Below are 24,781 nucleotides of genomic sequence, written 5' to 3'. Positions count from 1 at the left end.
TGGATTGACCCCTCTGATCATTGCGGGAGTGGACAGCGAAGGTATGATCCTTCTCTTCACTGAAGCGAGGAGTGGAATGGTCTGGCTGACCGGGGGTTTTTCTTTAATCACTCTTTCTACAAAGTCCAATTCTGGAGAGAGTTCCCCGGTGTCGAGTTCGAAATGCGCTGCTGCTCTGCGCAACAGTGCATTGAACGTGGGCTGATCGTCAATTGGAGACGTGTTCCTAACTGGAGAATTGTCCGGAGGAGTTAGGTTTAGGACATCAGTGTCGGAATACACTGATGGTGATTGCCAGGGGTGTGAAGGTCCCTCTTCTGGGTTAACCCCGAAGCCTTCTTCTATAATGTCTGTTCTGTCTTCCAGACATTCCTCCTGGTTCTGTTCTTCATTGTCCATGAAATCATCTTCTTCCTCGAAGTATTGTTCCTCCCCAGTGAGGTCATATACATCTTGGAAGTCTGAGGCTGTGTCCTGCTGGGGATCGACTAGCCTTGGATTTTTGGCCCTGGGGTCCTCCTGAGGCCCTTCTCTGGTCCTCTTGTGAGTTTGAGAGGCCTGGGTGCTCATGAACCTTTCCATCCTCTCCATACAGAGGTGGAGTCTTTCCATTGTTTCATGGGGTACCCCAGAGCGGTCTGGCGGGGGAAACATAGGGTTATCTAACTCGAAATGGCTCGACCTTTCCCAAAGCGTCGAGGAAAGTGTCCCGTCGCCCTCCGAAAAACCTTCAGGTGTGTCGGGAGACTCCCTGACTGAAGGGGGTAGTCCCTGCTTTCCTTCTGGCTTTTTCGGCGTATCCTTTAACTTATGCGTAACGCTCGACGTAATCTTCGGCGTACGCTTTTGGGCGTCGGCTACAGCGATCCTTGCTAAGCTATCGGCGACTCGTTTGTCGGCGGAAGCTTGAGTTTTCGACGCTATGGGTATCGAACGTTCTACGGCGGTCTGCGCTTTCTGTTGATGCGCACCGGCCGATGGTTTGGTGGCAGCGCCCTTGTTTGCCGAAAGCCCAGTCGCAGGTCGCGGCTGCGAGAGGGGCTTCGAACCCGAACGGTCCGAGGAGGCCGCCGGTGGAACCTGCGTCTCCTTGGGCGCCGAAGGTCTTTTCGACTTCGTCGAACAAGAGCCGTGGGTTGTGTGTTTATGTGGATCTTTGTGTGCGTCTGTGTCGCCGGGGTGTTCATCCCCATAAGCAGGGCGTGAGCCGAGCCCGTCGGGGCCGGGGACAGACGACGAAGCGCGTAAGCGCTCCTTAGAGGGGGTTTCGACTTCCGTAGCGGAGGTCGTGTTATCGTGTTCCTCGTCACTGTCGGTGGTAGCAGCGGCGGGTGAACCTTCGGCCTTCGACATCGCGTAGGCCGCCTACCTTTTAACCCTTCGGTCTTTTAGAGTTTTAGGCTTAAGAAGCCGACAAGCCGCGCACCCTTCCTCCTTGTGATCGAGGGGCAAGCAGCGGTTACACCGTGAGTGCTTGTCCTTCCAAGTGAATTTGCCTTTACAAAGTGGGCAAAACCTAAACGGTGTCCTCTCCATAGCCGAGGCAATAAATCGCGATAAATACCCCAAGGGAAAGGAAGGGGAAAGGGAAAGGCATTCTCAGAAAAGACCCAGAGATGTCCCACGACCCCACTCTCCCTACTGTATATGGCCTGCGAGGCCAGGCCACGTGTTCGGCAGCGCCGAAGGATCTCTTCCGCTCGACCCTCCGTCGAAGATTATTTTCGGTGGAGACAGCTTACAACTGCGTCGAGGGAGGGATTATTAATATTAGAGAAAAAACGACCAAAGGCCGAGGAGTTGCAATGTCTCTCGAGGAGCTCCGCGTGAAGGCGACCAGAAGCTGGGCGGAAAAAAACAATCTGAGGGACCTCGACGCGTGAGGGATTGTGGGTACAACGCACGTCACTATAGAGATAGTGTTTCAGACACGCCTTGTCGACGTCCCCTTTTCGACTACGAAAAACAAAATGCAATACTCCGCAGTGACCACTGGATGTCGGACCTATGCACAGCATGTGATTCTAAGCAGATTAACAAACATCAGAAATATATATATATATACACTTTTCATAATAGTGCACCACTTTCAAGGTAAGTAAGTACATTTGTGACTTCACTCTCAGAGTCCGTTACCAAACAACATTTTTTGCAAGTAAGTAACTTTTAAACACCTCTTTTCTAGGCAAAAGGACCAATCCTTTATAAGTCTTTGCCTTATTCTTGCAGCATGAGTGTTTTCAGTGGCAGAAGGGGGTTCACTAGGGTCTAGTGTCCAACAGGCAGTGTCAGGATAGGTTCTTAAGTAGCAGAAGTCACCCCAAAACTACACAGGAATCACAAGAGACTTAAGTAAAAGAATACCCAAGCCAGCACAGTAGCTCAGCACAGAAGATTTTGCAGCAGGGTGACTTCAGGATTTGTAGCCAAAATCCCGGTTGGTGGATTCTTGTGGTGACTGAAAACACGACCTTGGAAGGGATTTTGCAGCAGGGCTCAACCGGAAAGGCTCTAGGCAAGAGTTTCCTCACGGCTGCATGCAGCTCTGGATTTGGTGCCTTTGGTCTCTAAAAAGTCAAACTTCCTATTGCACCTCCTCAGAGATACTCTGCCCCCCCCGCCCCCCCCCCCCACCAGAAGCTCATGGTCTCCCAAGCTCTGGTTCTCTCTAGGTTGGACTATTCTAACAGCCTCTTTCTAAATCTACCCGACTCTACTCTTTGCCTTCTGCAACTAATCCAGAACAGGACTGCAAGACTTGTCCTTGGCCTCAAGCCCTGGGATCGTATCTCTCTAGCTCTGAAATCTCTCCATTGGCTCCCAGTGGATGCAAGGATTAAATTAAAAAACCTCTTAATTGTCCACAAGGCTTTCTGTGGCCTGGGTCCAAAATACCTTCAGCTTTCCCTCTGCAAATACCTCCCCTCTCGAGCTCTTCGCTCCTCTACCTCATACTCCCTCAGGGTCAGTCGTTTTTCAAAGAAACAAGCTGGGGGTAGATCTCAGTCTTCGGAACAGCCTCCCTGCCACTAACACAAGGAGAACCATCTCTGGTTCCAGAATCACCTTAAGACCTTCCCCTTTTCTTCTGCCTTTGCTCCCCTTCTCCCCTGCTGATCTGTTCTCTTGGCACCGTGCACCTGGCCACCCTCTGTCCTCCGGGCCCAGGTATCTGCTCACCCTGCCACCCTCCTGTACTGCCTCCGGGCAACCCCTTGCACTGGGGTCTGTATCTGTACCCATACAGCCCCCCCCTTTTCTTCCTGCACTTATCAGACCTACCCTGTCTGCTGCCTTAAACCTAGCACTTGCAAATTGCTGGCTGCACTACCACCGTTTGTTGCCTTTATTATTTAATATTAATCCGTTTCTCCTTTCCTTCACATTTCTCCTCCCTTCCATGAACTTTTCCCCTCCCCCCATGCACTTGTGCGTTCTCAATGTCACTGGGCCTAGTAAGATCGTTTTGTTCTCCCCTGTTCCTCTCCCTTGCCTTGTCGCGCTCTGAAACACTTTTGTACGAGCAAGACAAATAAAATATCAATATCAATATCAATTTTCAGGAGCTTAGAAGACAGAATATCACTGGTCGGATTCTCATCGTTCCAAATGTCCAGCACTCTGGTGAGAGGACTTTTTGGACTTGCTTCATGTCTCTGGAGATCCAGCAGGATGCCCACGAAGTTTCAGCGAAATTCGGAATCCGGAAGACCATGCACTGTACAATGGCTCGGGGTCCCAGGGTATTGCAGCCCGCAAGGTCGCAGCACAGCGTGGGATGGCTCAAAATGCAGGTCCTCTAGTCTAGTGGGTCTCGCCAGGCTCTGGGTCAGGGTCATTTTTTCCGGAGTGCCCAGGTCGATTGGAATGAAGGGCTACAGCAGGCTCCAGCTACACAGCAGGCTCGCCGGTCACTGGAAATTGTTTCAGCAGCAAATTCTTCATCTTTCTCTTCGGTACAATTTCCAGGATCAGATTCTTATGCAGAAATCCACCCAAACAGCCTTGCAACATTCAAACTTGGGGGATGCCAATCCTTTGATGACAGCCAGCCTCTCAGTCTGAACTGTAATCTTGCACTCAGGCTGGAAGACAAAGGGCTACAGTGTTTTGGACTCTTCCCTCGTTTCCTGCCTTCACAGACACTCAGGAGCTTGGGTGAGGAGTCCACAGGACTCTCACTGAAGATGAAAAGGATTTTCCCGCCCTGGATGTCGGGGGAAGGAAAAAGGACAAGGAACACTAAAATGGCGGGGAAAAAACAGGGGCACCTTTGGTAAAATGAGCACCTATGGGTGTGGTAAAGGTGCACGGAATTAATAAAAAGGTTCACTGCCACCAGATATTAAAGCTAAGTATGTCCTTGTAACTTAAGTGTTGCATTTAACACAGTAACAATAGGCACTTATTGCCGAAAAGTTGTCAAAAAGGATAACGTTTAAAAGACTACGGAGAGTCTAAAAATGACACCCATTAAAAGAGAAAAAGTCAGAGTGTGGGAAAAGGTTCCCACTCAGAGGTATAAAGAAACAATCGACCAGTAAAATCAAAAAGATCCAGAGTTGACACAAGTCAGGAATATTTACCATTACTATGAACATCTTACCTTACAGTTGTTTATGATTGTGTTTATGATGTTACAGTACTTACATACACAAGAATTATCTTGGTCTACTTGTATTTAAATAAAACCTTTATTTTTTACAATACAGTGTGTTTCAGTGTTTCTTTGGACCATATGTATGCTACATGTTTCTGTACCAAGCTACAGCCCCGTCCCCCTCCCAGGATAAGCTTGGCTGCTCTCTCCATGCTATTAGTCTCAGGTGGTACGTCCATCTAAGTGGAGCTTACGTACTGCCTCAAATGTATGGTTTTATGAAGCCCTTTGTTGGACTTTAAAAAAAAGTATCCTAACAGTAAAAGGCACTATACAAATGACAAGTACCATACAAGCTGGACGCCTTCACCATGCAGCAGCTGCATACATGGTCGCCTGTTCCTTGGTCATGGTGTAATAAGGGATTTTGAAGAACTCGAGAGAGGGGACCCAAGCAAATGATTCTTCATGCCCCAACGCAGATCTGTGGTTTTGGTACCTTTTCATGGACAATGAAGAACAGTTCTTGCACGGTCGATTCATCTGGCTTGCTCAGTCCTCCACTCTGGTAAGGGGACTTTGATAAGTGGAATCTTGCCTCTGGGAGGTCTGGAAAAAGTCCACTTAAGTTTCAGGACGATTCGTTCTTCGGAAGACCATGCAGCGCAGGATAATCACAGGTCCCAAGGTATTTGTGGTTTGCAGTCCAGCAAGGCCAGAGGTAGTCAGGGGATGGCTCGAATTGCAGGTCGTCTTACGGCTGATTATGCCCACCAGCCAAGCAAGGAAGTAGTCCTCTTCTGAGCTTTCTGGTCGAAACGAAAACGCCGTCAGGAAAGCAGCAGTCAAATTCAGGAGGCTTCTCTGGTTTCTTGAAAGTACTGCAGGCTTCTCTGGTCGTCTTCTTAGATCTTGATCTCCAGTGGTCGACTACGCTTGTGCCCCATGAATCCAGCCTTTTATGCAGGAACCGAGCCAATCAGCACTCCTGCCACATTCAAACGTTGTGGGGTTGGTTGTCCTTTCAGGACAGTCTCCAATTTGGAAGTGGTTCCAGGAAGGCATGCCAAAAGACAAAGACCAGCAGAGTTTGGGGATCCTCCCCCGCTTCCTGTCCTCAGAGACACTCTGAAGCATCGGTGGGCTTCACAAAGGATTCCCGTCAAAGACTAGCGTCAAACCAGGACCTTCCCCACCCAGCATGGCAGAAGGACCAAGACAGGACAAGCAACCAAGAAATGGCAAAAAACTACACAAATGTCGGTAGAATACGTCCACTGCCACCAGCTATTCAGGCTTGCTTTTCACTCCTGGGAACAGGTGTACTCACAAGGACAATAAAAAGGGAAGCCCAAGGGGTTCCCCAGCAACACTGCACAGAAGGTGAAGTGTGCTGCAAAAGTAAATGACAGCTGCATTGACAGTTGGAGGAAAGCATAATTCCAAGGAAAAAATATGAGATACAAAAGGTTCCCACAGACAAAGCAAAAGAATGAGTGGGGAAAAAGATTCCCATTCACTCATGAGACTTTACAAAAAGACCAGGATGGGGTCGATTGAGGCCTTTTACTCGTCCCACACTGCTAAGATGTTAGTTAATGGAGTCCAAATCTTTCCAACTGTCCCACAGTACACTATAAAGGGGTGCCCTCCATCCTCATTGTTGTACAGACTAGTGATGGAACTGTGTGCTCAAAGTGTGAAGGAAGATAGGAGCATTAATGATATCATGACTCCAGAGCATTCCTATAAAAATGGTGTTTTTTGCCCAAGACAAGCAGGTTGCAGCAAACAAGGTTACATTATTTCGAGTGTGCACATTCCTGCTCACTGTATGGCTACTGAACACGGCTGGTGCCCTAAAATGACCACACCATGAGAGTGTTGCTTGTTCTTGGATAAGAAGAGGACACATGCAGCCATTTCTTCAGGTCAGCGTTGGAACCAAGCATCATGTGAAGACGAGCAGCCAACTGAAGATCCGTGGACTCCAAAGCATCCAATCTTGCATTTGGCCCTGTGACGCCCTGCTGGACTACCTGATCTTCGCAGGCCCAGAGTGGTGCTTCAAACCCTGGACTGGTCGGAGTGTTAGGCAGAGTTTGCATGCAGTACCCTTTGGGACCACTACACACAACTAAGACTACAGGTGTAAGCCAAACCAACCTTTGGTATAGGTCTGTACCACAGTTTTTGGTAGCGGAGCCAAGCAGCCAGGCTTTTCAAGAGGGAATGTGAGCTTGTAATGAGGTTACACAGAGGTCTACAATTACAAGTATTCAAATGGACTCTTACACTCAAGGTTTCTTGGTAAAACACGTATTGATTTATTTCAGTCAGTTATAAAACATTCACTAGAAGGAGGCAATATATCATACACAAATATACTTCAATACTTTACACTATCAGGCTTGAGGTATTTAAAACTTTGAAGGAGGAGCAAAATGGCATTCAGAGTATTTGAATTAGGAGCAAAAAGGCATAGGTTAATAAAACAAAGGGTACAATTAATCTTAAACCGTGCAGAGTTCACCAGAGGAGTCGATTCAATTCAATAGGTAAGCCAAAGTCAACAGGATTGAGTCTTGTATAGGATAAAACAGTTCTGGTAGTTAAACGGAAAAGTCTTTGCCACGGTTCTCAGAAGTATTTCAGAAAAGAAAGAATCATATGCTGGGTCACAAGCTGATTAGGCCTGCAAGTTGCAAAGGTTTCAAGCACTTTCGCAGTGAGAGGTAAGTTCTCTCGATCGGGTTTTCACAGTACCTTACAATGAAGAAAAAGATGCAGCTGAAGACGTCTGTTCCTGGCAGTTCCTGCAGGTCTTGCTATTCGTGAGCCTCAGTCAAGGGGAGAAGAGGGAGGATGTCAGGGGACTCCTGCACTGCACTGGGACTGGTTGAAAAGCTGGCAACTGGTAAATCTTCAATTCCGGTAGCTGCAGACAAGCACACAAACTGGTTGTCCGTCTCCCTAGTTATTCGGTTTCCTGCAGTACTCTGAGGAAAATACAACCATCTCTGAGAATGGTATCCAGGTGGCTTACGAGTTGATTGGTCCCACCAACTCAAAGGAAGAAGTCCTTGCAGGGGCTTCTCTGTCGACGTGAACTTGGCGATTCGGACCTGCAGCAGGGCTTCACCGGGCAAACTAACGGTCCAGGAGTTGCAGCAGCCATCCTCTTCAAGCTAGTCTTCAGTTCTTTCGTACTAGTGGTCGACTCCGTCTTCCAAGCCAAGAGACTTGCCTTTTATTTAGTTTGCTCCCATTCATTCCATACTAGCTGCCACTCACCCAGCAGGGTGACTGTCCTTGCCAGACAGCCAGCCAGCCAGCCAGCCAGCCAGCCACGCCAGAGTGCATTTGGGTCTCCTAGGAGACTAAGCATAGGGAGTTTCGGGCACCTCCCTCACTTCCTGCCGACCCCAGACACTCCGGTTGCAGAGGTGGTCTTCAGTCCTGAAGCCCGCCAAAGGCGTAGGAACAAAGGGACCAAACCAGGTTTGGCACACAGAAACTCTAGAAGGACCTTTCCAACATCAAACGGCGATAAAAGAAGACCGGGACCTGTTTGAACAAAGGGTGCTCGGACACCATCTTGAAAAACATGGCTCCCGTGATTGAACGCTACCGGTGTTCGCGGTTGGGAAACATAGTAGTTTGTTGTAAAACCACTGCCACCAGCCATCGAGAGGAAAGGGTAGCATTTGACTGCTATATGAGTATTTAGACACAGGGGATACTAAGTATCTCCTCCAGCACTCTATTGTAAGATAGGGTGTGCTGGGTCTACGAATTTGAAAAACTCGTAAAGTCAATTTCACTTTACATTCTCGAGGAAACAGTACTCTATCCCAGAGAAGGTATTTAAACTTTGGGAAAGCCTGGAAGGCTTCTCTCTGCCACTGCAATGAGGGTGCTATGTAACACATGAAAAGTTGATGCCTATGGAGTTGTCTAAAACTCTATAATCAAAGAACACAAGAGTAAAACACACATCAAAACACATGTGTGGGGGGGGAAAAAAGGCTCACACTCTCCATGTTAAAAAAAAATCAAGTCCTCAAAATCCAGCAAAGTTGCTGGGGGTCTCTAAGCTGAAGGGACTCAGCACATTTATGAGAATTCTCCCTAAAAGGGACCAATCAGTCTCAACATGTTTAATTTTTTTTATTGTGCATTCAGTCACATGACGAATTTTTAACACATGTTCCTGACCAGCTTTTCAGTGGGTTACCTTGCTAGAACTTTCGGGGGGGTCCACATTTTACACCAGAACTTTGGTAGTCGCCAGCATGTGATATAAGTGGTCTTCCTGCTGGATTTCAGCCTCCCACCTTTAAGGGATCCAGCTCAGGAAGGTCTTCAGCCGCAACTGACAGGATTCCTTCTGTCGCCTGTGTGCGGTAGCCATTGCTGGAACTCTCCTTCCCACCTGGTGAAGAGTCCTGAAGAGGTCTGCATAGGTGCGTTCTGCATTATTTCTTCGCAAAAGGTCGCACTATGCTCCTGGAACCGACCAGAAGAATCCTTGCGCCTGCAGCTCCTGGGCACCACACTGGAACAAACAGCAGGAAAACCTACCTCCAGCGGCCCCAAGTCGACCCATCTGGGAAATTTGGAGTCCAGGGGTAAGTAAATCACAACGCGTTGTTCTCCCTCAGTTCTCTTTATAATGAAAAACGTAGATTATTCCAATCCATCGCTTTTTGATCACTGCGTCTAAAAGTAGCTGGTCCGAAAGCTAATATAATTGTTTTTACCAGTAACTGTCGAATATCTTCTTGAACAATTCACCAACATAAGAACTCTTTCTGCATTCGACCTTCCTTTTTCAGGGAGCAGCTTTGTGACTCTTGGGCACAAGGCCCTCATCAAGGGGATTGGACTTCTAAACCTAGGGTATAATTCTGACTTGGTTCCATTCTACTGCATCACTACTTACTTTCCTTTTGTTGAATAAGTTATTGAATTTAATGCATTTTTTCCAATCTTTCTTAATTTCATATACAATCAAAAAACACAACTTGACAACTCATCCCCTAATCCCCGCTCTTCCCACCTCCCTCCCAACAATCCCGTCCTGCAACGTCTCAAAGCCTGGTTCCAAATATACATAGTAGGTCCAAAGAAAATCAATGCAGTCAGTTGGCCAACAGTCCATTGCTTCCTTTAAGTTCATGAGTCCAAGGGCTGCGAGGACCATCTCCAGTAGATCAAGATCGCCCAGACGACCTCACGCCCTAATGGGTAGACCCAGTGTCCATTTCCACCAGGTACTGCCGAAATGGAGGCCAGTAATGAAAAGGGCGGCTTGTAGCCTGCCTGGTTGTAGCATATCTAGTTTCCCTCAGTTCACACATTTTCATGCACTCAAGCCAGGCAGTGAAAGTCAGGGGAGAAGGGGGAGGTTGGGGATGTTCTTTTGCCCCATTTTGGTGCCTAACCACTCCCAATGCCATACTTAATTCTGTTCTGTGCGGGACCACCCCCCCCAACCCAATAAAGGCCAACAGCCACACCTCTGATGTGTATACCCTCTGTGTTAATAGCATTGCACTCAATGCCTCTTCAATCTTGCTCCAGGACAGTCTATTGTGTGGGCAGCTCCAAACCACATGAAAAAAAAGAAAAAAAAATCAGCAGGCTCCCCTCCACATACCCTACACCTTGGGGATCCATCAGTATAGATTCTACTCAACTTCAATGGAAAATAGTAGACGATGCAAAAATTTCAAATGGGTCAGTCTAAATCTGGCATTCAGTGATATTTTCCAAGTTTGACTACATATACGCTTCCATTGTGCTTCGGTCAAATCATATCCCATGGAAGTTGCCCAAGCCCTCCTGTAGACTGTGTCGTACAATCGTAGCATTTCGGATCCCCTTGTAAATGGAGGAGACTAATTTACTGAAAGTCGGGGGCTTAACAATAAACTGTTGTACCAAGTTGAGAACTGGGACCCTTGGGAATTCGGGCCACTTAACTTTTAATATCCCTCTGAGTCTGTAATACAAGAACAGGGTCACTGTATTGTGTTCACCCCTTTCCCGCAATTCCTTCCATTGTATAAACCGCCCGTCTTGTATCATCATGTCCCCTAGCACTTGCACCCGAGCTTACGAAAATGCTCCTCGAACACTCTTTCATATGCAAGTGGTATGCCTATAATTTTATAAATTGACCAGTCTGGATGAAAGCAGGGCGTAACACCCAACAGGCGACACACACGCTCCCATGCTCTGCAAGTCACATTTACTGGCTGAACCTCACCCCTCGGTGCAGCGTCTCTATTCACCCATAGCATTCCTAGTAAGTTGTTCGGGTAGGAAACCACTTTCGCCGCCATGTCGTGCAGCTGAGCCGAGTTCAGAGATCCCCAACCCATTACATACTGCAACTGCGCTGCCAGATAATACCAATGCATGTCCGGGACCTCCAGACCGCCCTGCTCATAGGCTAACCTCAAAGTGTCGTATGTGATATGGGCTGGTAAGCAAGCACGTACCAACCTGGATATCATTGTCCTGGTACGGGTCCAAAAAGAGGCAGGGGGCCCAAATGGGGACATTGCTGAAAACACAGTAATTTGGGTAGAACGACCATTTTACCCAGAGCTAAACGTGCTGCCTGAGAAATGGGGAGGAGGAACCACAACTCCACTTTCTGCTCTAACCCCTCGAGCACTTTGATATAGTTATCCCTGTACAATGATTTAACTTCCGTGGAAACTAATACCTAGATACCATATCCGATCTGGGCACCAACGAAAACCCCCGCCTATATCGCCCTGCAGTACCCTCGGAGTCAGAGGGAGAACCTCGGATTTGTTTCAATTAATGTTTAGGCCCGACAGTTCCCCAAACCTCATCACCTCCTCCATTAATGGAGCCAGATTCTGCTTGGGATGCTTGACATATTTATCCCGTGCAAGTCTGACAACCTCACCATTTTCACCCATAATCTCAGCTATAGGAGCAATTTGTCTCTCCCTTCTAATGGCCCAGGCCAAACTTCTGCTCAGGCGATCCCCCTCCCCGTACCTCATTGCCATTATAGGATCTCCCATATATTGTTCCTCGTTTGCGGCCAGTTGTTGATATTCCTCCCTACGTGCCCTCAATTCGTCCAACAGCTCATCCAGGATTGACTATATCATGGCTTCTGTCACCATTGCTAGGAGCGTTGTGGGAGCTAAGATACTTCTGTGCGCACTTTCCGACCACTCCTCTGTCCTAGTCCATATTAACAACATTGTGGGCTCTCCAACCCTGCCTCAATGGCGTTTCAGGGCCGCATCCCTGGAAGATGTGGCCTTTCAGGCTGGTATAGAACAAGACATTCAAATATACTTACTCCGGAGGATACTCTTAGCTGTTTGGAAAGTCTTCCTTTGGTCCTGGACGGCCGGGCTAAAGTCAGGAAACAGTCGTATGGTGTGACCCTCCCATTTTAACTCCTTCTCCTACTCTTCATGGCTGCCTGCAGTATGGCATCTCTGTCCCGATAAAAAATCCTAGCGATGGAGCGTTCTGGGGCACCCGCTGGTGGCCTAGGGGCCAAAGAGCAGTGTGCCATGTACATGCCAGAAAGAGGCGGGCTATCCAGCACATCCACCAGCAGCTGCTCTACAAACCTTTCCATGTTGTCTATATAGGTTGACTCTGGCACGCCCATGATCCTTACGTTGTTCCTCCTTGAGCGTCCCTCCAAATCCTTATTCTTCGCAGCCATTTTCTTGACCAGTTGCTGAAGGGCCGATACCTCGCGCTGCAGCGAGGTGACGTTCTCCTCTGTGGTTCCAATCCTCTGCTCCGCCTCTTCCATGCGCCCGCAGAGTTTTTCTATCTGCACTGCTGAGACATCCACTTTATAAGTGAGGGCATCTATTTTGACCCAAAGTGTGTCCGTGCTGCCTTTCAGTGCCAGCAGCGTCTGGTTTAAATCCGCAATGTCCACCTGTTCTGCAGCTGGTGTCTGCGAGAGCGCAGCCTGGGACTGGCCCCGTTCCGAACAGGCAAACTCTTCCATCCTTGCCCGCCTCTTCCGATTTCCCATAGAGCCGATTGTAAAGGGATACCAAGCCGGGCGTTCCTGTTCCAAGGATGTTAACTGAGCACAGGCCCCCAAACAGTCAAGGGCCAGCCACACCCTCTGCAGTTCCCCAATGGCTCCAAAGAATTAGTAGACTAGTGACGCAGGCAGCAGAGGTTCACTTCCACAGGCTAAATATAATCAGCAGGAGATGCAGCTAAATGTCATGCAGATCTGGGTGAAGGCGAGCAGTGTAACAGGGCGTACACTCCTTTGAGGCCAACAAGAAAGTCTATGACGACTGAGGTGCGTATTCAGGAGCACCACTGCAGCCCAACAACAGCGAGCCTGGTTATGCCCCTGGTGGACAGGGGCAGCCACAGTCCCGGCAGTCACGCCCTGCAAGCTATGCCAAGGGCTTACAGTTGGGGGGCACAACACGTCTCCAAAAAAAAAAAACAAGTTAGAGGAGGGGCACCAGAGCAGCCACAGGTCCCAGCAGTGCGTCTTTCATCTTCACAGAGATGTACCCCCGCAACAACAAAAAAAATCAGGGATCAGCACAACTCCAGGTAGGCCGGGCGCGTCTCACCCCGCCGTCACCACCACCCGGATAAGCGCGGGGTCTGAGTCTGCAGCCGCCAAGACAGACTCCAGTAGGAGGCTGCACCTCCGGGGCCAATCACACCAAGACCGGCCCGGTGCAGCAAAGCAGAGGCAGCCAGCCCCGGCCCCAGCTCGGTGCACACAGCCCCCCAGGTCAGCCCGCCTCGGACCTCACACCCCAGGCGGCGAACGGCAGCCTGGCTGGGCACAAAGAGGCATCAGGGTCTGCGTCCTCGCGGCAAGATCGCTGGTGCCGCACAGGTCGCCCCACACCACCAGCGGCCAAGCCCCGTTGATGCACCCGGCCACAAGTCCGCCCGCTCCAACAGCTCCAACAGCTCGCCTCGATCATTTGGATTCCCGGCCGCCGAACAGGCGGAACCACCGCCACAAGCACCAGGCAGTCGGCCGCTCCTCGCACTAGGAGTCGCCCCTCCACCACTCTCCTTGGTCCAGCCGCCGGGCCCTCCTGTATATTGCACTGCAGGATGCAATACTCTGGCTCACAGGATCGCCGTGGGGTGGCCGCCATCATCGGATCCCGCCAGCATCCGTGGGGGACTCGGGGAACCAGGCTAATAAGAGGATTTTCTTTTCAGCCGTCACCGGAGCCTCTCAGGCAGAAGCCATCTTGGACGCTGCGCAACAGCGCCCCCCTGAATTTGATGCATTTCTAAATACCTAAAAAGGTGACTGTATATAAGTTAGTGTTGTGTAAGATCACCTGCTGGTTTAATTTTCTAGTGTGTTTTGGGACTAAATATAGTATTTTTGTACTGTTCTAAATTGAATTGTGGGCTTCACTGTGTGGACGGACTCCTTGTTGTCCCCTCTCACATTCTCCTGAGACTAGCCTCGACTGCTCTCCACTTTTACCTCGATTAGGTTTTTTCTAAACTCAGAGTTAGGCTATTAACTAGAACAAGGATGGCTTAAAATCTGTCCAAGCCATATTGGTTCACTCTAAATTCCGGACACTACCCATGTGGTAGCTATACTATGCAGATTCACAAAGAAAATAAAGGAGGATTTTTGTGTTAATGGGCGGACATGGACACTCCGAAACCATACCAACTGCAAGACCTGATGCCCCTGGGCCTGATGGTATGCGCGTTATAAATAAACAAATACAAAATAATACAAATACAAGACCAAACAGGTTATCTATTGAATAGAATGCCTGTGCAGCCTGAGGTATGTAGGCCTCAACGAGAGCTGTTCCCATCAAAATCTGTAAACATAGGTTGAGTATCAGATGCAGGAACCATACTGCACATCTGGTGCACAACTACATCGAACACCAGCATACTGCGGACAGGATATTGTGGGTTCTCGATGTAGTCACCCAATCTGCAAACATCCTAAACAGTTAACTACTAAAGGAAGCCAGATGGATACGTAGATTGGACTTCTTTCATAGGGGCCTAAACAAGGAATTTACATCGCCATTCTGAATGGCCAAAAAAATACTGTATTACCTTGGAACTTTTGAGGTCATGCCTTGCTCAAATTTACTGCCAGACAGGAGCAGACGTGCCTTTTACATGACGCTGCTGCACACAATTGGAATAAGACACTACAGATTGCGGCTATCATCTGAATGGGTCTATTCCACCTATATTTGGCGTACCCACTAATTACAGAAAGAACTGAGCACTGTACTATTTCGACTATCTCTGGTGATTGCTTATATTCCTTAGCAATCCCCTAACATTCCCTATGTGCACTAAAAATCGATATTTGGTTTTTTATTGATATAGACAACCCCCCTTTAGGAAACACAGATACATTTCTCTACATATACAACTATTATTTCAGTATTAGCAAATTTGACATTCGCAGCTTTTTTTTTTTAAACTACCTACCAACTTACAACCGTTACAGCTGGCTACCAAGGCAACGTAGCACAACACAGTCTCTGCGCACCTACACATCAGCGTCCTGATTGGCTGCAAGAATATGAAAGTATATCACTGTGGAAAAGTAGCCACAAAATTGCATGCAGCACTTTGCGGCCATTAACTACCAGGTATAAAGCTACACATCACCATGACAATGTAGGGTTGTCGGCCGACAGAAACCAAAGACACGCAGCATATTGGTGACAAGGTATTTGCAGCCCGAGTGTTTTGTTATTATTCATCCCACCTAGCCGTTGCGAATCTAATCCCAACGGGCGACTTTTATATATTTATGCCCTCAAACAAGATAGACGATCGCTACACGACATCCAGACCGTCTGGTTGAACATCAGTGTCCGCCAAATAATTCTACCACACCGGCACACAAAGGAGAACAGCATTTACAGTAGTCTTACATGAGACACGTGGTTATTGCTTCTGAATATAGCTCTGGCAGATATTTGTCTTCCCCCCTCATTTGCTAGCAAACACAGCACCTACAGGTATAGTAGCTATACCTTACTAATTCGGGTGAAAATCTATGCTAATTCGCAGGAAATTCACACTACAACACCTTGCGGTATCTGGTCAAGCACTTGAATACCGGGATGTGCTGCTGATGGTCACCACTCCGCATGCAGTAACCAGGACACTGCCAGGTACAGCTCACCATAATTATTAGTTGTTTACACAATACCCTGACATGTGCCAGGCTAGGAGGGTATCCCTACAAAATATCCCCACCAAACATATCGCCGTACATTTGGCCATTTGTCTCAATATTTTTTGGGGGATATTTTGGAGGGCGCAGGGGTTGCGGGGTGTCCCCCGCAGGGTCCATGGGTCAATATTGCAGCATAAATATGGCGCTATTTTTGTATCGTGATATTTTTGCGGGGATATTAACACATGGAACCGCTAGGAACCAGTTGCATCACATACCGGAGCATTTAACTCCTGCATATCAAATGTATTTGATGGGCACCCCAATAATATGTGCATTGCTTTAAACCCCCAGTTGCCACTAACTGGGAGCCGAGATGGACTCTGAGGGAAGGGCCCTTCACCATACGCTGTGAGGAACCCACAATTGTGACCATACCCTGTACTTCATACAGGTGTGTGAAGGGGTGACATTAGGGGGTCTTGATTAATTATGGGGCAGTGAAGCCATTATTGCAGAGCATCTCAATACCCAGTGTTTTTAGCCAAACACCATTTTTAGCTAAAGCCCCTGTTTTTCTGCCCCCCAAACCCTTTGGGTCTCTTTCCAGCCCTCGGGAAGGCGTTTAAGGATGCCGCCACTAATGGCATGCCGAAATGTGTTAATGCCCACAAGCCACAAGATGAGAAGGGGCACTGTTAAACACTTGATTGGAAACATTCACGTAGTCAGTTTTTCAGACATGATTGAGTGCGTCTCAACATTCAGGGTAATGGCAAATATACCCTGGATGCCGTTTTCAGGCGTGAATATTGATGAATCGCGTTCAAAACTCTTGGGTAATGGCAAGTATACCCTGGAGTAAGATTGTATGTATATTTCTTCAGAACTTTGTCTTTGGTTAAACCTTGTTCTTCACTTTTTTTTTTTCGTCATTTGCGTCATACTATATTATGGTTTATAATATTACTGTTTTGATTTAATATTTGTCTCACAATTTATATTAGGTGATGTGTGTTTTTAGTTGGATATGTAGGCCATCATAATAAAAAGCTATAATTGAGAAGTATTTGAGATACTCTGACTTCTCGAGCACGTTATTAAATTCATCAAATGATTAGAATGTATATAACACTGAGTTGTTTGCAGCGTGGTCATATTTGTTGTTAATGTATTTTGACCCAAACCATGCCTGCCCACAAAGGGTCTCCCCTATTTGTTGTAATGCATTCTTTGCAGTCTCAACCGATAACGAAATGTGGATAATATTTAATGTCACTTTGTCCCTTCTCGATTTAAATAATTTAATGAGGCGTAATTATACCATGATGCAGTCCATGATGATCTTGCTATGTCAATATATGCAAAAACCACATCTAGCACTTTAAAAGTGAAGTCAATATGCCGTTTGCACGAGTCATGGAAGTACATTTAGACACTTACTTTGGAACACACAAAATCAACTAGTGTAGCTTCCTCTTCACCAATATATTCTATAATCTTTTTATTAATCCACGGTCTGATCCGCCGTTCCATTAAAGTCTGCAAGAAAATAAAAGAGCTTAAGAACCCTCACAAAATTCCTCACAAACAGTACACCAACATGATTTCTAGCAGTATACAGAACACTGTACGCTTTACAAATTAGACGATTAACAAACTTTGAGAAAAAAAAGTATAAAGGTGCATTAAAGAATGTAAAGCCAATTGGGTCATTTAATGGACAATGTTAGAATGCCCTGTGGCAATATGGGTACCAGTCTTCCTTTGCATTTGCAAGATTCTATATTTCTGCAAACTGGGTAATGCCTTCTATCCAAAGGGGACTTCTCGCCACCTCCTTTATTCTATTTTCGATCCCTGTAACATGGTGCCTAGTCATTCTCTGTTAGGAAGGATTTTCAGAGACAACCCTGTGAGAGGGTTAAGAGTGACCAACCTAGTAACAGAGTTCAACACAGGATTCTAAGAAATATAGATCATTTGTTATACAACGCATGCAGGTAAAACTTACAACTGTACACGACAAAAGACATGCATTGCAGACATTACTTACAGACTAAATGTCTATGGCTTGTATTGGTTGATAATCACACGCGCTTTGCATGGGCAACCATGTAATGGCTGGTGCGGAGAATTACAAGATGTTTACTTCTAAAGTAGAAAGGCGTAGACATTGGTAGGTGCAGCGACACTATCCCTACCCTACATGTGAACCCAGGATGCTCCACATGTCTATCCTCACATTGTTTTTCGAATAGGACACCCATGTGTTTTAGCAATAGGAAGACATTGGTGAGGATGGATGGGCACATTGTACTCACTAGATTGTTTTAGTCCTATCAGCTTACTGATGCTTGCGAATTTGTTTAGAGCCACATGATTTGCATAGAATAACAAGCAGCAACTGATTGAGGATGAACAGTGGTAAATGCATGTTTTAGAATAGTTTGCCCACATAAAAATATACTCCAGGTTATGCCGCCACACTTGTGTGCTTCATAAATGTTGGTATGTATTGAACTCCATGTTACAGCACTACATATGGAGTTGAGGCACCTTTGAAATAGTTAATGTTGCATCTGTACCTCCATTGGAATGTGCTTTCGGAGGGATCAGTAAAGGTCGGTGGACTGTTAGGGAGATATGTATGCTTCATCCCTCGCCTAGTGACAACCTCTAGCACTTTTTGATGGACTTCTGGAACTTTTTCCTTATATCCTGTATGGTTGGAGCCTTTTTTCCACTCATTCATTCTTATGGGCTCTGTCTTTTTGAACTCTGTTCTGTGTTTTACCTGTCCTTTGGAGTCTACTTTTCTCCATAACTTAGTATTTAACTCTTGCAGTACACAGCTCCTTATGGGCAGTGTTGCTGGGAACCCTTTGGGTTTTCCTTTGAGTTTCTTTATATATCAGTACTTTCTACTGTTCTTAAGGATGGGGAGCAACCTGCTATCTTTACTAAAACTTTATATTCTGAGCGATTGGCACACACCACCTTAAGTGGCATGCAAAGTGGATACTTATTATTTCCCCCCCCCCTTTCCCTGCTCATGTGACTTAAGTCACAGACCATCTTTTAGTTACAGCTGGTGGAAGTGGACGCGTTCTGTTCTAACAACTACTGTGTTATTTGTTAATGCAGACTGTTCACAGCCTTGGTTGTGCACAATAGGGCTACTTAAGTTCTAACTGGGTGGCTCCTTTCTTTTTTCACCATTTCTAGCATAGTTCTTTGTTCGCCCTGGTTAGGTAAGATTTTCACAGAACTGGTAAATCCTCCTGACCTGGGTCAACCCCAGAACATTTTGCTTTATCAGTGGGATATTTTTCCTTAATACCTCAGTGAGTGGGAACCTTTTTCCACACTCACAATCTTTAACTCTTTATGGGTGTCATTTTTAAGACCCTCCATAGTGCATTTTTAAAGTTATCCTCTTTAACAACTTATTGGCAATAAGTGCCTGTTGCTGGGTTGCCCTAGGGGCTCCCTTTTCACTTTCTTTTGGTAACCTTGGGTGAAATACAGTTCCCATGGGTAGAAAGGATCTTTGGATCCTTTTAAAATTTTATTCTGTGAAACCAGCACACCCCACATTATGAGGAGTGCTGGGGAGATGCAATGCATCCCCTTTCACACTAAAACTAACAATTCTGTTACAGGGACAAGCTTACCTTCAATGACTGGTGGCAGTGATACCTTGTGTTAATTTGGTGCACCTTTACCGCAGACTGTTCCCAGCTGCAATAAAAGGCACCCAAGGGAGCCCATTTTACCCAAATGGCTGTGTCTTTTTTTTGCCATTTTAAAGTTTGTCGTTCCTTCCCCTGACATCCAGGGTGGGAAATTCCTTTGTGTGATTCTTATCTTCAGCGGGAGTCCCCTTGACTCCCCGCCCAGGCTCCAGTCTGTGAGAGCAGTGAGGGAGGAGTCCAAATTTCCCCAGCCCTTTGTCTTATGCCTTTCTTGAATGGGGACAAATCCCAGGGGGTTGCTGGCTGTCCTGATTGGACAATCAGGCCGCCCCTGCTTGTAATATGCAGGGAGAGAATGCAGAGGTTGTGTTGTAATTCCTGATAAATACTGCAAACCTGGAAGCTGAAGAAAAGTCGACCACTGGAACTGAAACCGAAGAGCAAGCTGAATGAAGCGGCTAAATATTTAAAGCGACCGGAGAACCTGCTGTGTAACCAAAGCGGCTGCAGTCCTTCCTTCCAATCGACCTGGGGACTCTGAAAACAACGACCCAGAGACTGGTGGGACCGACTGGACTCAAGAAGACCTGCATTTTGAGCCATCCCAAGTGTTGCTGCGACCTTGCGTTGTTGCAATACCCCAATTCCCTGGGACCTCGAGCCATCATGCGGTGCACGGTGTTCCGAATCTCGCTGAAACTTTGTGGGCATCCTGGTGGATCTCCAGAGACACAAATCAAATCCAAAAAGTGCCAACAGAGTGCTGGACCTTTGTAACGAGAATTCAACCGCGATTTTCTGTTTTCTTCTATGCTCCTTGAAAAGGCGCCAAATGCACAGAACCGCATTCAGCCAAGAGGGAAACCTTGCCTAGAACCTTCATCGATTCCTGCTGCAAAGTCCCTTCTGAGGTCTTGTTTTCAGTCTCCATGACAAGGAATCCACTGACCGGGTATTTGGCTGCAGGCCCCGAAGTTCTCCTGCTGCAAAATCATCTTCAATGCTGAGGTACTGGGTTGTCTTGGGTATGTACTTACCTTAAGCCTGTTAGGATTTCTGTGTAGCCGTGGGTTATTTTCTGTGATGGGGAGGCCTCCCATCCAGTGCACCCAGTCCCACTGCTAGAATCCTGCTACGGTGTCTTCTGCGAAGCCCCTGGACCCTTTTCTAACTCTAAAGTGAAGTACTCACCTGTTTGCCCAGTTTTCCTAAGGAACTTTGACTTTTGCTACTAAAGGAACCTATCCTTACACTGCCTGTTGGTCACAAGTCCTAGTGACCCCCGTTCTGCCACCGAGAACACTCATGCTCCAAGAATAAAGGAAAGACTTTTAAAGGATTGGGAATATGGCCTAGAAAAGAAGTGTTTAAAAGTTACTTGCTTGTAAAGAGTTGGTTGGCAACTGTAATTCTAAGAGTGAAAACAAAAGTTCTTACTTACCTTAGATGTGTATAATAATCAAAAATAATCAGGATGTGAGATCCTACAAAAAGCAAGCTGCGGTTCAGAACAAATGAGTTTATTTAAAAAACCACAAGTGTTATTGTTCAATTAGTTTACATACCTTTCTATAAGCACAAAAGGCTCAAAGGAATGGACAGGAGTAATTAAATTTGGTGGAAATACAGTATGAGTATCAACCTCTTTTGTATTGAGGTACAGAGTTCCACCTAAGGGCACAGTGGTATACAACAGTTTGAAGAACATATTTAAACAATAGTGCACCCGGGACATAGGGTGGTCCAGGGCATGGTTAACATGGGGTGTACACAACAATCTACAAGACATACACGAAAAAGGGTTTTTGCAGTTGTGTCACTGGTAATCGACAGAGGTGTGTTTCGGCCATGAAGGCAGAATTGTCGCCTGGATAGTGTTGGCCTTCTTCAGGAGGCGCACCAAATGTGGTGTAGTCCGTATTGTCTGCGAACAGAGAAGGATTTGTAAGGATCTCGGGGTCTAATTGTGTTATTTATTGTTTCATAATTGAGGCCTAGTGTTGCCATGTCAAAGGACATCTTACCTGCTGCTGTGGTAGCAATAGTGATGCTGTACAAAACCATCCAAGGATTAGTGCTGGATGGTTGGTGCGGGACTGCACTTGGGGGAGCCGTGGGTTCCTGAGGTATCAATTTCGGTCAGGATCCTATTGGCTAGAGGAGGGCCTAAAAAGGTCCCTCGTCTGTAAAAAAAACAATGATGAATGATGGAAGCGACTTTGAGGCGTCGGCTCAAATGTCTAGAACTAGGGTGAAGGTGTCGGTGACCCTGGTCTAGTTACCACTGTTGGACGGTGGTGCAGTGGTGGGTATCTGGAGCGGACCATAGTGCCTCAGCTTATGCCTAGGGAATAGATCCAGTATAAGGCTCGTAGTGTGATAACAGGAGTTTATGTAATGGCGAATACCATACGTGCATAAACGCTCCATGGCGTGTGGACATGGTATAAACTGCTGCCCGATGTGATCTAGGGCGTGAAGGGTATTAGTGCATAAAAGCCCCATGGCGTGTGGACAAGTTGGTACAAACTAGCAAAAGAATTGAAATTCACCGCTGGCCAATGTACAGTGCCTATGTTGGAAAAACCATGACGCAAAATGCCGAAGTGCGTCTGGACTGGTAGTGCGTCTGTGTTCCTCTGATGAATGGCAGTGCGCTGGATGGTGTGATGCACCATTCCTAAAAGTATGGTTAACATCTTTTCTTCCTTAGCAACTGTTTGCCAGTCTAATAGAAAGTAGATGTGAAGATAGTTTACTGTAATGTGATTAGGTTGTGCCTCTTCCCAAAAGTAAAGTGTTGGTTTCAGTATTATTCCTGCAGGGTAATTGTAGGAGTGTCCTCAAACTGTGGATATCACCAGATTAGTCCTGTTAGGATAATTGTATGAGTGTCCCACAACTGGGTCTTGATCCCCCTGACTTGCTGCTAGCCTGTCCAGAATAAGTCTGCATTAGGTTGTTGCCTACTTAGAATAACTGAGTCACTCGGTAAAGTGTGACATTGGGTTTTACTTTCCCCTTCATTGTGAGGTTAAAAAAGTATGTAGGATTTACTTGCATTGTGTTAGCTGTGTGCGGTCCAAAAATAAGTTACAAGAGTTACTGCTTATCTCCATCTGTGATTCCCGATTTCAAAAGCACCTGTATTTGGATATTACATAGTTAGGTTTTACTCACCTAGTATAACTGTCATCACAAAAGTAGTTATAGATTTTACTGCACCTAGAATAAGTGTTTCACTATTCACCAAAAGTATATTGTCCAGTTGACCAAGTGATTTGTACTGAGAATCATACATCTGGAAGGGTCTACTGCCCTTGCATTACTGAATGTAATCTGAAAGTAACCATTGGTTTTTGCTCCCCAAGAATAGGTGCGACCAATACTGAATGTGTATGAAAAGGTTTTGACTTTCCTAGAACTACTGTTAAGTATTTCAAATAAGATCTATACTTGGGTCTGTGTACCTGCAAGTATAGTGTTACATTGTGATTTCATTTAATGAATTAGTACTTACCCCCTAGATTTATCTGGGCCTACCTGTATTTAAATAAATCGTTTATTTTTACATACATATTGTCTCAGTGGTTCTTTGGACCATTTGCATTACAATTTCATGTGAACCAATTCTACAGCTCTCTCCCTCCTAAAATAAGCTTGGCTGCCCTGTCTACACTACCAGGAACTGGTTTTACTAAGCCCTTAGTTGGACAGAAAAACTGTCCCAACAGCCCTTCTACCATTCTGGAAGGGAAGGTCTGTGCGAGTGTTGCCTTTGGCGGGAGACCTTGGCTGTCCCTGTCTTGGCTCTAGTGTGTCTGGGCAGGCAGGAAGTTGGGGAGGAGATATTCACTCCCTGCCCGAGTGCCTGAACGGAACCAGCTCCCAATGGGGGCCTGGCTGTTCTGATAGGACAGCTACCTGCCCCTTTCTTTAAACTGCTGTGAGAGAATGTAAAGAAGTGTGCTGAAACTGTATAAAAAGGTGAGGTTCCTGAGGTGAAAGTCAAGTCGACCACTGGAAACTGAAGTAACCAGAGATGTATGCAGACTCTTTGCAACAACATGAAGCTACCACTGCTGTCCTGACCACGTTTTCTGCGCAACAGGGGAACTCTGAAGAGGACAAGGCCTTCCCTTTCACTGCTGGGAACAACCAGTCCCTAGACTAACTCTGTAATCGCCGAGTATTGCATCTTGTCTTTCAGGGAACAAAAGGGGACGGCGGCATAGGCTGGTCTGTAACACTATCCCTATCGTGACGTGTAGTGTACCCAAAATCCCTCTCACGTCGAGGTACCTCCGATTGTATTTTTCAGCCATGAAGGAGCCCAAGGCTATTGTGAGTGAGTACAGAAAAGAGAAAGTAATAAGACGTCTATGTTCCTTCCATCCGAGCGGTGAGGAAGGGTGGGCACATGTGAATCTAAGCAGATACAATCATCAGAAATGCTATTACGATGAGTAATGCACGTCTTCTGATGTTTGTTAATCTGCTTAGAATCACATGCTCTCCCTCCTGAGAATCAGATCTAGAATGTGTCTAGGCAATAGTGTTTTGCAAAGGTGTGTACAGAACTCCAGGTTGTCGCTGTGCAAATGACTCAAGGGGAACATTTGCAATTAATGCTCTGGCAGTCCCAGTGCCCAGAATAGTGTGTGCTCTAGGCTTGAAGAGCTGTTCTCTCTTAGCAAGAGTGTACCAGAGTGATGCACTGGACAATCCATCTAGAGATAGTGGATTTGGAAACTGCATCTCCTCTTCCTGCCGCCACTGAGACAAAGCACTGATTTCTCAGTGGACTAGTTCTTTCCATATAAAACATGACCACCCTGCGTACGTCAAGTGTGTGCAGGCTCTTCTCCCCCCAAGTTTGAGGGGGTTTGAAAGAACGTTGGTATTTCTATAGATTGGTTGACATGAAACTTTGAACTGAATTTCGGTGCAAACCTCGGGTGTGTGCGTAGAACCACCTTATCTTTGTGAACTGTTACAAAGGGATCAAAGATAGAAAGCACTTGCAGTTCACTCACTCACTCTCCTGATGGAGGTGATGGCTATTAAGAAAGCAGTCTTAAGAGTGAGATCTTTAAGGCTTGCTCTATGCATGGGCTCGAAGGGGGGATGGGTGGGGGGGACATTAGCCTGGTTAACAACGCTCAGGTCCCATCTGGGAGCTGGGTTAGATATGGGAGTGTGCATTATTTTCACTCTGTCCATAAAAGCTTTAATAACTGGAACTTTCCACCATGACACCTTATGTTGTGACGTAGC

At 46.6% G+C, this 24,781-nt stretch overlaps 1 protein-coding gene across 12 annotated transcripts in view; it reads right to left on the bottom strand.

The window, feature by feature from the left end:
• Nucleotides 1-24,781, bottom strand: part of RBM25 (RNA binding motif protein 25) — an 841,835-nt gene that overhangs the window by 50,921 nt on the left and 766,133 nt on the right. For all 12 annotated transcript variants that reach the window (XM_069638623.1, XM_069638627.1, XM_069638622.1 and 9 more), the window contains one exon: nucleotides 17,250-17,348. In XM_069638623.1, the coding sequence (XP_069494724.1) occupies nucleotides 17,250-17,348 (99 nt within the window). The remainder of the gene's footprint in view (nucleotides 1-17,249; nucleotides 17,349-24,781) is intronic.

This window comes from Ambystoma mexicanum, chromosome 14 (genome assembly GCF_040938575.1).
Source record: "Ambystoma mexicanum isolate Mex_15411 chromosome 14, UKY_AmexF1_1, whole genome shotgun sequence".
NCBI classification, from domain to species: domain Eukaryota; kingdom Metazoa; phylum Chordata; class Amphibia; order Caudata; family Ambystomatidae; genus Ambystoma; species Ambystoma mexicanum.
The sequence above is the reverse complement of the archived record's forward strand: the minus strand, read 5'-3'. Positions and strand labels throughout refer to the sequence as shown.